Below are 12,285 nucleotides of genomic sequence, written 5' to 3'. Positions count from 1 at the left end.
GAGACATTTATTAGCAAAGCTTTTGGCCAAGAACATATTTTATTAAATGCTGTCATGATGGAAAGGTAGATGCATCAAAAGTACATATAAAAACTATATAGACCAGTTAAGATTCACTCATAGTTTGGATAGTAAATAAAATGGTCATATTTCTGTTGTACACATCACAACCCCTGGTTTCTATCATGACCACTGTAATGATGACAGTCAGTAAGTCTCTTTACAGTGAAGCATTTCACATCAAACCACTCTGAATACATTTACATCAATGCTTAAATTATTGTAAATTATAAATGAAAAATCTGTTGAATTCCCCTTTAAATATTCTCTTAAACCTCTTGAAAAGTGCACACAGTGTTGCAAGTGTGGGTGGTCTGCAGCTCTCCCCCCACTCTCATTTTTATTTTCCCTAATCTAACTTGCCTAAACCTCTCATCAGCAAATATCCAGACACTTTATTCAGGTGTTTGAGGAGCCCAAAACACAGCGAAAGTGCACATACTTAAAAATGACAGTTTCTCAAGGGTTCTTTAGTAGAAGTAATGTTTTTTTTAGAACCATGAATTCTAATAGAACCATTTCATGCTTAAATGGTTCTTTGGGTGGTGAAAAAGTTCTTTGGATGGTGAAATTATTCCTCAGATTGCTGGAGAATGTGTTTTATATGTTTGCCTATAGAATCTTTTTGAAAAAGGTTTTATGTAGCACCCAAAAACGGGTTCTGCTACTGTTACAAACTTGACAAAGTAACGACAGCAAAGCACGTTTTGGTGCTACATAGAACCATTTTCAAAAAGGTTCTACATAGGACCACATATAACACATTCTCCATCAGTCTGCAGAACTATTTCACCATCCAAAGCAGATTTTAAGCATGGAACGGTTCTCGTGGTTTTGAACAGAACCAGTAACTTTACTAACGAAACCTTGAAGAAGCAGGTTTTTTGAGTGTGTAGAGCAGGTGGAGCGCAGGGACGGAGACAGTAAACACTGGTCTACACCATTAATGACCACATTTTTAGGGGTGCGTTATTTAATTTTACTGCTTGTTTGTAAAACATCGTCGCCATTTGCTCATATAATATTCACATGCATTTTATGAAAACCTGACGTTACTATGAAGCACCTGTAAACTGACACGACCGTGATCTCTTGTGTGGATTTACTACCCACCAGTGTGTCACACAGCCGGGGTGGTAGCTTCCAGATCGTAGCACAGCCGAGTACGGCCGCTGGTGGCTGGCAGATTAGCTAGCTAGCTTTTTGAGTCAGGTAAAGAATAAGAAGAAACAACACGTAAGCCAGCAAAACATGGCCACGGCGAAGAGTGAGGAGGAGAAAACAGACGGTAAAACGCTTAATGGAGATGTCAGCATGTCAAGAACCGAGTACTGTAAGAAGTTGCAGGAATGGATGTGGCAGTATTACTGCGGCTATGCGAACTGGCAGAGCTGGATGTTGATGTCCGCTTTGCCGTTTCCTCCGTGTTTTCCACCGCAGTCTGGCAGCCAGCATGCGGCCGACTCTTCTGCCTCTCCGTTCCCAACAGCCTCAGACATGGCCAGCTGGTACAGCCAGCTTACGGCTCCGCCACAGACCACCACCACACCGGGTGCAAACCCCGGGAGCCTCTCGCCCTCGACACCAGCAGCAGCTGCGCCGAGCCCGGCACAGGCGAACGGAAACGCGCCCGGGCAGCAAGCAGGTAGCTAGTTAGCTAGCTAGCGTCAGCAGCTAAATAAAGTGCCTGGCTGTCAGACTGATGACTTTGCTTCATGTTCAACATTGTCAAGATTTTTCAGAGGTTAAGTTACTTCTTTCTTTAAAAGCCACCGGCTAGTTAATTAGTTCGAACCTTAAACCTTTTCAATAACAATTTACAGTGAATGCCTATAGAGCCAGTTCATGTGAGCTTACTTGCTTAACATGAGCACGAACTTTTGAGGCAAGAGAACACATTTACATTTTTAAAAATAAATCTAAAGTTTAAATTGGAAGTTTTCTGTAGCTATATGAACACTGTCCATAGCAGTTTTTTGTTTTGGTTTGCCCACACATCCCTTTTGTGTTTTAGGCAGAGAATACACCATTCCCTCCCCTTTACACAGATTTCTAGCTGAAATGGTGGATTTCTTCATCCTCTTCTGTGTTAAAGCAACCATAGTTTTGTGGATCATGCACTTAAGTGGAATGAAGTAAGTCACAACTCTCTTCTGTCACTTCTCATAACAAGTCTGCTGACATGCTCGTGCCAGAGAATCCCTCTGTTGTTATATCAGTCTATTACCAAGCATTTGTCATACATAAAATTGCACATTACCAAGAGCTGCTATAACTTATAATGAATTGTTAAGTGATGTCCTGCTGATCTATTCTGTCCACAGGGACATTTCCAAAGTTGTTATGCAGTTTGTGGTAGAGGAGATAGATGAGAACACGTCTCTGGAGGATCTGCAGAAGATGATGGCGGTGGCTCTAGTGTACAGAGTTTTGGTTTGTTTCTATGAGGTGAGGGAAAGTTTTGTGAGTATTATTGCCTCTTGTTTAGACACTGAAGACATCTGTTATTGTAGATGTCGATCATCCTGTGTAAAGATGCTTTATGAATACACCTTATTAAAGTCTCCATGCAACTTATTAAATGTGAATTGTAAATGCACAGATCATTTGAGCTTCACATTAGCAAGTGTTCATTTTTCAGGTTCCAGAATAGCATAAGATGAATGCACCAATAGTGAAATGAGAAAATGATCCTATTATCCATTTACATAAAAAATCATTTAATGACCTTATAAATAGTTGCATGTATTTTTCATTAAGTGTGTTTACTTACTATTTGACTCTCAGGTAAATAAAATCAATATAACAAGCTATTGCCATATCTGTTAGTGCTTTACACAGCACAGTTAGTTTAAATTTTTGTATGGGTGACTGTGTTTTGTAGAGGTATTGCCATCATTTTGTCTGTACTATTTATATTACATAGCCATATATTAAGTGAGTAGTTACAGTTATTGCATAACACGCATGCAAATATACATCCAGCTTTTTTCAGTTTGTTTAAGTAAAAATTACTCTGATTGTTTCAGTGAGCTACGACTGAGACATAATTAAAAAAATGAAGAGGTATTTTAGTTTGTATGCTTTGAGCTGCACTGTATGTATGAAAGGTGGTATATAAATTCTTAGTGCTTTTATTAGTAATAGGAATGATAAGTAATTATTCTTATCAATCCTATTGCTTTACACCATTGGGGACCCACGAGGGCTAACTATATACACATTATCTTGTAAATTATGCCTGTGTTTAGACAGTGTGGTGTGTCTAAGTGTAGCATTTGCTTAAGTTACAAGTTCCTTTTCCCCCTCATAGCCATTCCACCTGTAAAACATTCCTCCAAAAAACATCCTCTCCAAATTCTTTTATCAAATTAACTAGGACACCACTGGGTCTCTGGTTGTGAATTTTTCTGTGTTGCTGCTAGCAAGATATGAATGGTTAAAGGAGATGGGTTAGAATCATCTGCTGAGAAAACAATTCACATCTCTCCACAAACATGAGTTACAACTGCCAAACCATGAACAGTAACAACTGTCACAATGAAAAATGACATTTAAACCAGATAAAACGGTTTTAGAAATGTTAACTTGCTTCCTTTGCGTATGAAGACGAAAATCTGGTTTGCTTCTAGTTTTGTAAATTATACGCTTTCAATCACTTCCATTTTCAGTCAGTAATAGTACTGTGCAAATATTTTAGGCACCTGAGTTAATTAGAACTACAAAGCTGTTTATTTATCAGGCTGCTTTTATTTGCCCAGAAAACATGAATATTATATATATATATATATATATATATATATATATATATATATATATAATATAAATAACTGTATAAATAAACGGTATAAATAACTGTAATACCAAAAGTAGTGGTTTTATGTATGTCATTTCCAAACCTCTCAGTGCAGCCCAGCATTATTTGTAGTTATCAACCAACACATGGTTTGGTTAATTAATACTTTGTTGTGTAGAATGAGTGTTATGATGGAATTGAACCAATCCATGTGATGCCTGGGGGTCTGGATCCAAACTTTGTTCTTTTAGAAGATATTGACTATTTTTCAAAATTCCTGTTACTTTTTACTGTTTTTTGCATATTTTCATGCTAATAAATATTTACTAATATATATAGTTACAAGCAAAAACACAAGCACACTTATTGCCAAGAAAATTGGTTTCAACACTTTTGCATATCTTGTTAATTCATCTTTGAAGGCACTTGAATATAAGAAGATACCCATATGTTTCGTATCAGAATGCTCCGTTATCTTCATTGCTACTTTGCAAAACTGCAGCAACTTCAGCAGCTGTAAACTCTGCACAACATTTCTTATGTGTCTCTAACTTGGACTCGATGAAGAGTGCAGGGTTTCCAACATGTTGGATCATTCTTCAGTGATTTCCTGAGTGTTCATTGGTCACACAAAATGTACACAGACACATGAATCCACCGATTACACATGGTGACGTGTCTCAGCCCCTCTTCAAAGCCCCATAACTCTGAATATGAGTCACATACAATCTCAAGATTGAAGTGAAAGGGCAGATTCTACAGATTCAGGAAATGTTTAGACCACATTTCTGCGCTGTTCTATCACAACGACAGAAAAACATACATAGAAATATCAAATTTGATGTGCAGGCGAGGTCATGGACCCTAGAGGGTTAAACACTGCGCTTAGGTGCCTAAAGCTTTTGCACTGTATTATGTACTTGTATGCAAAACATTGGGCACCCCAGGACAGAACCCATGTTTTGTTGATTACACATCTACATATCTTTCACAGAGAGCACACATTTTCCAAATGACAGCATATTTGCTAAATTTAACAAATCAGACAAAAATATAAAAGCTGGCCTGTGTAAAAACACACATCTTGTTATTTTTTCCAATGTGTCAAACACAGTAAGTAAATAAAATCGTTCATATGACAGGAAAATGTAATATTCACGTGTTTGTCCCCTGTACTTTATTTTATTAATTCTTATAATATGATCATTATTTTCTCTTGGAAAATCAAAACATGTAATTTGGCTGCATTGTTCAAATTAAGTCAGTCCAAAATATTATGAAAGAGGATTAATCTATATAAACTCTTGTAGATCATCTGTATTTGGGGAGCAGGAGGTGCCACACCCGGGAAGTTCCTGCTCGGCTTGCGAGTTGTGACCTGTGATTCTACAGTCTTGGTACGACCCAACCGTGTCCTGGTGGTACCAGCATCTAATGTCACCTTGTCTGCGTGAGTAACGTCAACTTGACGCTTATGTAGCTCGTGTAGAAAATGTGCTTATATAAGATGATTTTCCTGATTTTCATGGCTGTTTTCATCCACAGTTCCACTGTACGAGCCTTGAATAAGAACTTGTCCATCGCGTTCCTCTTTCCTGTCTTCATCACACTGCTGTTCTTCCAGCACAACAGGACTGTGTATGACATTGTGGCTGGAACCATCGTGGTCCGACGTAGGGGGGGCAGATGACCAGGGCCATAGATTAGAGAATGGCTTTGGCACAGTATCTGAATATAACCTTATAGTATTGATGATATGGGAGTATAACTCTAATGAAACCTGAAAGGTTATGGCCATAGATCGTGACCAGATCTTTTTACTATTTTATTTAAATGTGTTTGATTAATGCATCTTAGAATTTTGTGTTTTGGCGGTGAGCATTTTAGTTGTTGAACATCGAGGTGCTTGGTAATTCTAGTGTTAAGACATATATAAGAAAGAAACTTCCTAAGTGCTTGGGGATGCTAGGCCATACTGATGAATTGAGCATTTAATTGATGTATAGTTTTTATAGTTTTTGAGAAAACCTCTCAACCCAGATTCTAGTCTTATCCATTTAATTCACCAAAGGGTTTGCATTAGTGTTATCCAGTATCAGACTTCAAAGCACAGCCAGACATGGCTGTTATCATTTGCATTGAAGATGAGGAGCTTAGCTTGACATTTGGTAAATGTCTGCCCTGCCCTTGTCCTCTGGAATACATTCTTTTCTCGCATGCCTCTGTCTGGACTGTTGTATTCTTGTTAAGGCCATCAGTGTCTGAAAGGCTATAAACAAGGCTGGCTTTCTCATGTATGTTAAAATACGCCCTCTGTTCACAAGCTGCATCACCCTGATAGCAGCCCACTGCATGTATATAAGCCATACCTTGAATCTAAGTGGAGGCTGCTGATTAAAAATAGTGGATTGCAGTGCACATGATCGGTTTGCACATTTTTATTGTATATTTATATTATTGTTAAAGGTTTAACAGTGATGAGTTTTGAACTGGATCCCATGGCTGCTCTCACTGTTGCAATTTTGGCAAATTTCATAAATCAGAGCACAGAAGTTTACGTTCACTTCTGTGATGATCTCAAGCTCAAAGTGCAGCTTGGCTTTTTCAGGCTGATGTAATGACAATATAAACAAAGCCGTCCATCATTCTGTATGAGACTAATCTGTATTTCATTGTGCACTTCAGTTTAATTATACTATTTTGCAAATGTTTTATTCTGAATTGATTATATAATTAACTTATTTGACAGGAGACAGTCAGAGTATATATTGACCACTAAGAACTAGTGCAAAATGTGCTGAATTGAAGCTACTATACTCTTTTCATTTTCTTAAAAATCCAATTAATTTTATTTGCACCAACTTTATTGCATGTTAACATTTTACTCTTGAATACCGTTTGTTTTGATGCTTAAAAATGTTAAGAGAATTTTTTATTCTCATTGAGGCAGTATTTTAAGGTTTTATCTTCAATGTAAAGCAGTTAAAGCCTCAAAACGTCTTTCATCAGGTTATTTGTCCTTGCAAGTGGAAGGTTGCCCTTATATTTGAAAGGAGTAACACACTTTGTAGCTTTATAGCAAATGGATTGGCAGTGTGTGCCTTTAAATAACACTGCCTACTTTCTGAACTGCAGTATCAAACATTTCATTTACATTTACATGAACTAAGGTGATTTTTACTGTGATGTCCACTAGAGGGTGCTGTTTGTACACAAGCTAATTGTGTCTTAACGTTAAAAAGGCTCATTGAGTTTCAATATGAAAATGCCTTGCTCTTACACACTCCAGTGGCCCTGGCTCATAGTGGCAGTCTCAAAGAAAGCCAACAGAATTAGGCCTTCATTTCATATCATGGCCAATCAGGAATAATTACTGTGAAAGGAATGATGATTTCAATCTTTTGGCATAAATAAAAAGTACATAACCCGGCAGCCTTGTTCATTTCTTTCTCATTTTTTTTTTTTGTGCCTGGACTCTCTGGACGTCTTTTGGTCCTGCAGACATTGTTCATAATCAGAACCTTATGGGTCAGATGAGGAAATTGGGGACTAACTTGCCCCAGAACACATAGTCACGCACGCATACACAAAAGCATGCAAACAATAATTTGTCATGGTTTGAAACAAACAATTCAATGGCACAGCCATAAAGAATTTTACTTTGTCACTAATCAGTTAACAAAATAACTTTTCACTGGTTTATGAATAAACTTTCATGTGTAATTAAGGACAATCTGTTCTGACAGTGCACACATTTCACTTGAATCTTACAAAATGCAGTTTAATAATTTATCTTTCCCCATTTGATTGAGTAGACCTGCCATCACTCTGCATAGACCAAGGCCTGTCCAGGCCTATCTGTGGCTGTGCCCCTGCCTGAGGTATATACAGCCACTTCCTTACCCTTTTTTTTTATAATTATTTATTTTATTTATTTTTTATGTTAAAGATGTCGGAGTTTTTATATGTGATACAGATGATGGTAAAATAGTAATTAGGGATTTTGCCTTACAGTGCCCTACATGTACCTCTCCACCATTAAGGTGTATAAAAATACGTTTAAGGCTAAAATGTTTACACAAAACAACCAACAATTAACAATATCTCAAAATCCATAAGCAATTCTTATAGAACCTTTCCATGGGTGAGCATTTTGAAGGGTTAAATTCATCACTCACCAACACTGAACAGTTCTGATCCAACTCAGATGTGTTCAAATCACTAGATATTTAGATTAAACAATGGGATATATAAACACTATATTTCCAAAAGTATTCACTCATCCATCCAAATCATTGAATTCAGGTGTTCCAATCACGTCCATGGCAACAGGTGTATAAAACCAAGCACCTAGGCCTGCAGACTGCTTCTACGAACATTTGTGAAAGAATGGGTTGCTCTCAGGAGCTCAGTGAATTCCAGCATGGTACCGTGAGAGGATCCCACATGTGCAACAAGTCCAGTCGTGAAATTTCCTCACTACTAAATATTCCACAGTCAGCTGTCGTTGGTATTATAACGAAGTGGAAGTGATTGGGAACGACAGCAACTCAGCCAACTTTCTGCGTTTCTGAGTTAATTGCTACAGGCCTCCAAACTTCATGTGGCCTTCAGATTAGCACAAGAACAGAGCACAGAGAGCTACATGGAATGGGTTTCCATGGCCAAGCAGCTGCATTCAAGCCTTACATCACCAAGTGCAATGCAAAGTGTCAAATGACTCTGGGTTTGCCGGTTGCTAGGAGAACGGTACTTGTCTGACTGCATTGTGCCAAGTGTAAAGTTTGGTGGAGGGGGGATAATGATGTGGAGTTGTTTTTCAGGGGTTTGGCTCGGCCCCTTAGTTCCAGTGAAAGGAACTCTTAATGCTTCAGCAGACCAAGAGATTGTGGACAATTTCATGCTCCCAACTTTGTGGGAACAGTTTGGTGATGCCAAGCAAGGTCCATAAAGATATGGGTGAGCGGGTTTGTTGTGCAAGAACTTGACTGGCCTGCACAGAGTCCTGACCTCAACCTGATAGAACACCTTTGGGATGAATTGGAGTGGAGACTGCGAGCCAGGCCTTCTTGTCCAACATCGCTGTCTGACCTGACAAATATGCTTCTGGAAGAATGGTCAAAAATTCCCATAAACACACTCCTAAACCTTGTGGAAAGCCTTCCCAGAAGAGTTGAAGGTGTTATAGCTGTAAAGGGTGGGCCTTTGAATGGGATGGCACTCTAGTGAATACTTTTGGCAATATACCGTGTGTGTGTGTTTGTGTGTGTGTGTGTGTGTATGTGTGTGTGTATATATATATATATATATATATATATATATATGTAACACAGTGGTAAACATGCCTCTGTCCCAACTTCTTTGGAACATGTTGCAGGCATCAAATTCAAAATGAGTGAATATTTGCAAAAAACAATAAAGTTTATCCGTTTGAACATGAAAAATCTTGTCTTTGTAGTGTATTCAGTTGGATATAGGTTGAAAAGGATTTGCAAATCATTGTATTCTGTTTTTATTTATGTTTTACACAACGTCCCAACTTCATTGGAATTGGGGTTGTATATATATTTATATATATATATATATATATATATATATATATATATATATATATATATACATATATATAAAATTAGAATGTCCATCTACAATATGTGTGTAAATGTGCAAGTCCTCATTCATTTATCCAGGTCTGCAGCAACCAGTACTCCCTCATTCTGACAGAAAAGGTTTGATAATCATTTGGAATTGTCTCCACTTCTGCATAAGAGACTCTTAAAATATGACATGATTTTATCATAATCAGAAGTCATGATAAGTAAAAGAGTTTTATTTAACAAACAAATATAATCTAACACTACCATATGTTTACTGAACATTTTTTTCAATGTTCCCATGTGTTTTATCACTTTTTATGTTAGCTGATTTTCCATTTCTGGAATTGGGGAATATGAGTAATAAATATAGCAGAGCACCTCTTCTTATTATTATTACTTCTTTTTCTTCTTCTTCTGCTTCTTTCCAGGACAGTTTTAGTTCTTGAAAAGTCAGCAATTGTACAATATGGTAACAATCTGTGGGTCATGATTCACGCAGAATCAGATTTCAGGACACAGCAGCGAGTGTTCAGCACAGATAAATTAGGTGGCAACAGATGGAGTTTGACACCTGGCATTGTGAATGATGGATTTTATACTGTATTTCCACTCAGCCTTTATATTTGGGTGACTTGCTGCCCCCTAATGTGTTTTAACTACTTACTGATGAAAACCAGGTGGCCATCCACATTGGACACTTTGTTCTGCTTGTGAATGCTGCTCATCTATTTCTTGTCCACACAATAACCTGCACAAAAATATGTCGTGATACTTGATGACATTTCAAGTGCAGTGACATTTATTCACCATGACGTACTGTGCAGCACTAAATCCAAATAGGACTGTGTTTTCTTTGTAATGAATGAAACAGTCAATTTTGTTTACAAAGTAAGCACTTAAGACATCCACAGTATGCTCTGAAAATATTAACAATAAATATCACAGCCCAGCCCTGTTTTGTATGTGCATTTTTTAAGCTGTAATGATGTGCTGTCAGGCATCCATACACTCATTTACATAGCAAGAGCTTTATTTAGAAGGTGTAATCCCAGTGGAGGTTAATAGGGCACAGTGTGACTATGCAAAAAAAAAAAAGCCTTCAAAATATTTTTTTCAAACAACAAAGTGCTTTATGTCTTAAGATGGCGCAGGTAATTAAAATACCTAGAAAAAGTTTTATGTTGTTACAAAGTTGCATAAAAGAATTCCAAATATTGTTTTTTCCATCATTCTTTCCAAATAACTTCTAACATAAATTAATTACAGATAAGTTTAATGAAGCTCCTATTTTAGCTGTTTAGGCCTATATTTTTATTTAGGGACTTTTATAGGGAGGCTTGCTATGTAAATTATGAATTCATGATAAAGACTAAATGAAGACTTGTTGAACAACAGCAAGCAAGTCTTGCCACAACTTCCTTCTAGGGCTCTCTTTTGCTTTCACCAAATTTGACTAAGTACTTGGAAGTGTGTTACACCTTCATTAGAGCGAATAATATGCTTTGTCTGCCTATAAGTTTAAAAGTATGGTTATATGCATATATAATGTAAAGCCCTTGTATCTTACCTTTAGTTTTTGTGTCGCTAGCTGAGTAGCCTAGCAGAGCAAGCTAGCAAACTGAACGTAAAAGTTTTGAAATATCAAGTATTTATTGCTACTGCTTGTATTTTGTCTGTTTTCGGGGGTGAAAAGGGAACTGCATCAAACTACAATCATTTCTGAGCAAGTTCTGCAGCTGAAGTCGACACGACTCATCTAACTTCACTTGAGCTGATCTGCATTCTTCTGTGAGGGATGCAGTGAGGCTAAGCTGACAAGGCTGTGTTAAAATGAGTGATGAAACAGGCAGTAGGTTTGATCACTCACCTCAGACAGAAACCTGTACACTGCCTACAACTCCACTTAACTGTTTTTTTAATGTCTAATGTAATTTTTATTGAGCTGCACATCTGCTCCAGCGGGGCCGTGAAGCCTGGCATGGCTGCAGTTTCCCAGCTGCTGGCTCTCTCCACTTCCTCATCAGCAGGGTTTCTGGTAAATGGAGTCCCAGCGGGCCTAGCTTCATCCTGCCCACACACACCCAGCTCTGATTGGCAGACCTAAGACAGCTTAATTTCACAGAAGTATCAACAACTAAGTGCTTTCAGTCTTTTCAGGAGACTTGCTTTCGGTTTTTCAAAGAAATCTACAGGGATATTTTTCCCTGCCTGAAAAGTTCAGTCTTAGATGTTGATTGTTTTTTATTGCAGCTTATGATCCAAGAAATCCCAAATGTATTAAATGATCTTGAGGTCTGGACTCTGGTGTGATCAGTCCATTGTTTCAAGAAAACCATCTGCGTCTTTGTTCGATTCACGTGCATTTTCTTATTTTTTGTCGTTTCCTTTTCTTAGTAAGGGCTTCTTGACAGCTGCACATGCTTTCAGACCCATAGTGTTAAGCTGCCCTTTTCCATTTTTCTACAGGCAAATATTTACACTTGATGGATTAATTTGCTTCACTGACTGGATACTGTGGCTGGTTACCTAGTATAAGCTATATAAAATCAGTTTAGGCTTGCGCTTATGATTAAAAACAATGATAGAGAGCTGCATGCAAGACAAAGCAGCAAACGAAAACCTGATGTTGCATTTAGCATGAATGCTGCACACTGAGCAGGCATGAATGTATATTAGCTATTACTCTAATTTAGACTGATAAGTTAGGTAAATGTGCTCTATGCCTGATTCATTCATGACGCAGTGGGAGACACAGCATGTCAGAATGAAGAAATTAATAGAATTATCAAATGAATCCACCGAGAATGCTGATAACTGCTCAGCACTTCACTC

At 37.8% G+C, this 12,285-nt stretch overlaps 1 protein-coding gene across 1 annotated transcript; it reads left to right on the top strand.

Annotated features, from left to right (window-relative positions):
* Window positions 1–1,201: 1,201 nt before the first annotated feature.
* fam8a1a (family with sequence similarity 8 member A1a) lies at window positions 1,202–7,288 on the top strand. Its single transcript, XM_017693733.2, has 5 exons — window positions 1,202–1,705; window positions 2,075–2,195; window positions 2,385–2,508; window positions 5,167–5,306; window positions 5,402–7,288. The coding sequence occupies exons 1-5, from the start codon at window positions 1,312–1,314 to the stop codon at window positions 5,544–5,546; spliced, it is 924 nt and encodes a 307-aa protein (XP_017549222.1). The 5' UTR covers window positions 1,202–1,311; the 3' UTR covers window positions 5,547–7,288.
* The last annotated feature ends 4,997 nt before the right edge of the window (window positions 7,289–12,285 follow it).

The sequence above is a fragment of the Pygocentrus nattereri genome, chromosome 27, assembly GCF_015220715.1.
Source record: "Pygocentrus nattereri isolate fPygNat1 chromosome 27, fPygNat1.pri, whole genome shotgun sequence".
In the NCBI taxonomy this organism is placed as follows: domain Eukaryota; kingdom Metazoa; phylum Chordata; class Actinopteri; order Characiformes; family Serrasalmidae; genus Pygocentrus; species Pygocentrus nattereri.
Note: the sequence above shows the minus strand (reverse complement) of the source record. Positions and strands in the feature narration are given on the sequence as shown.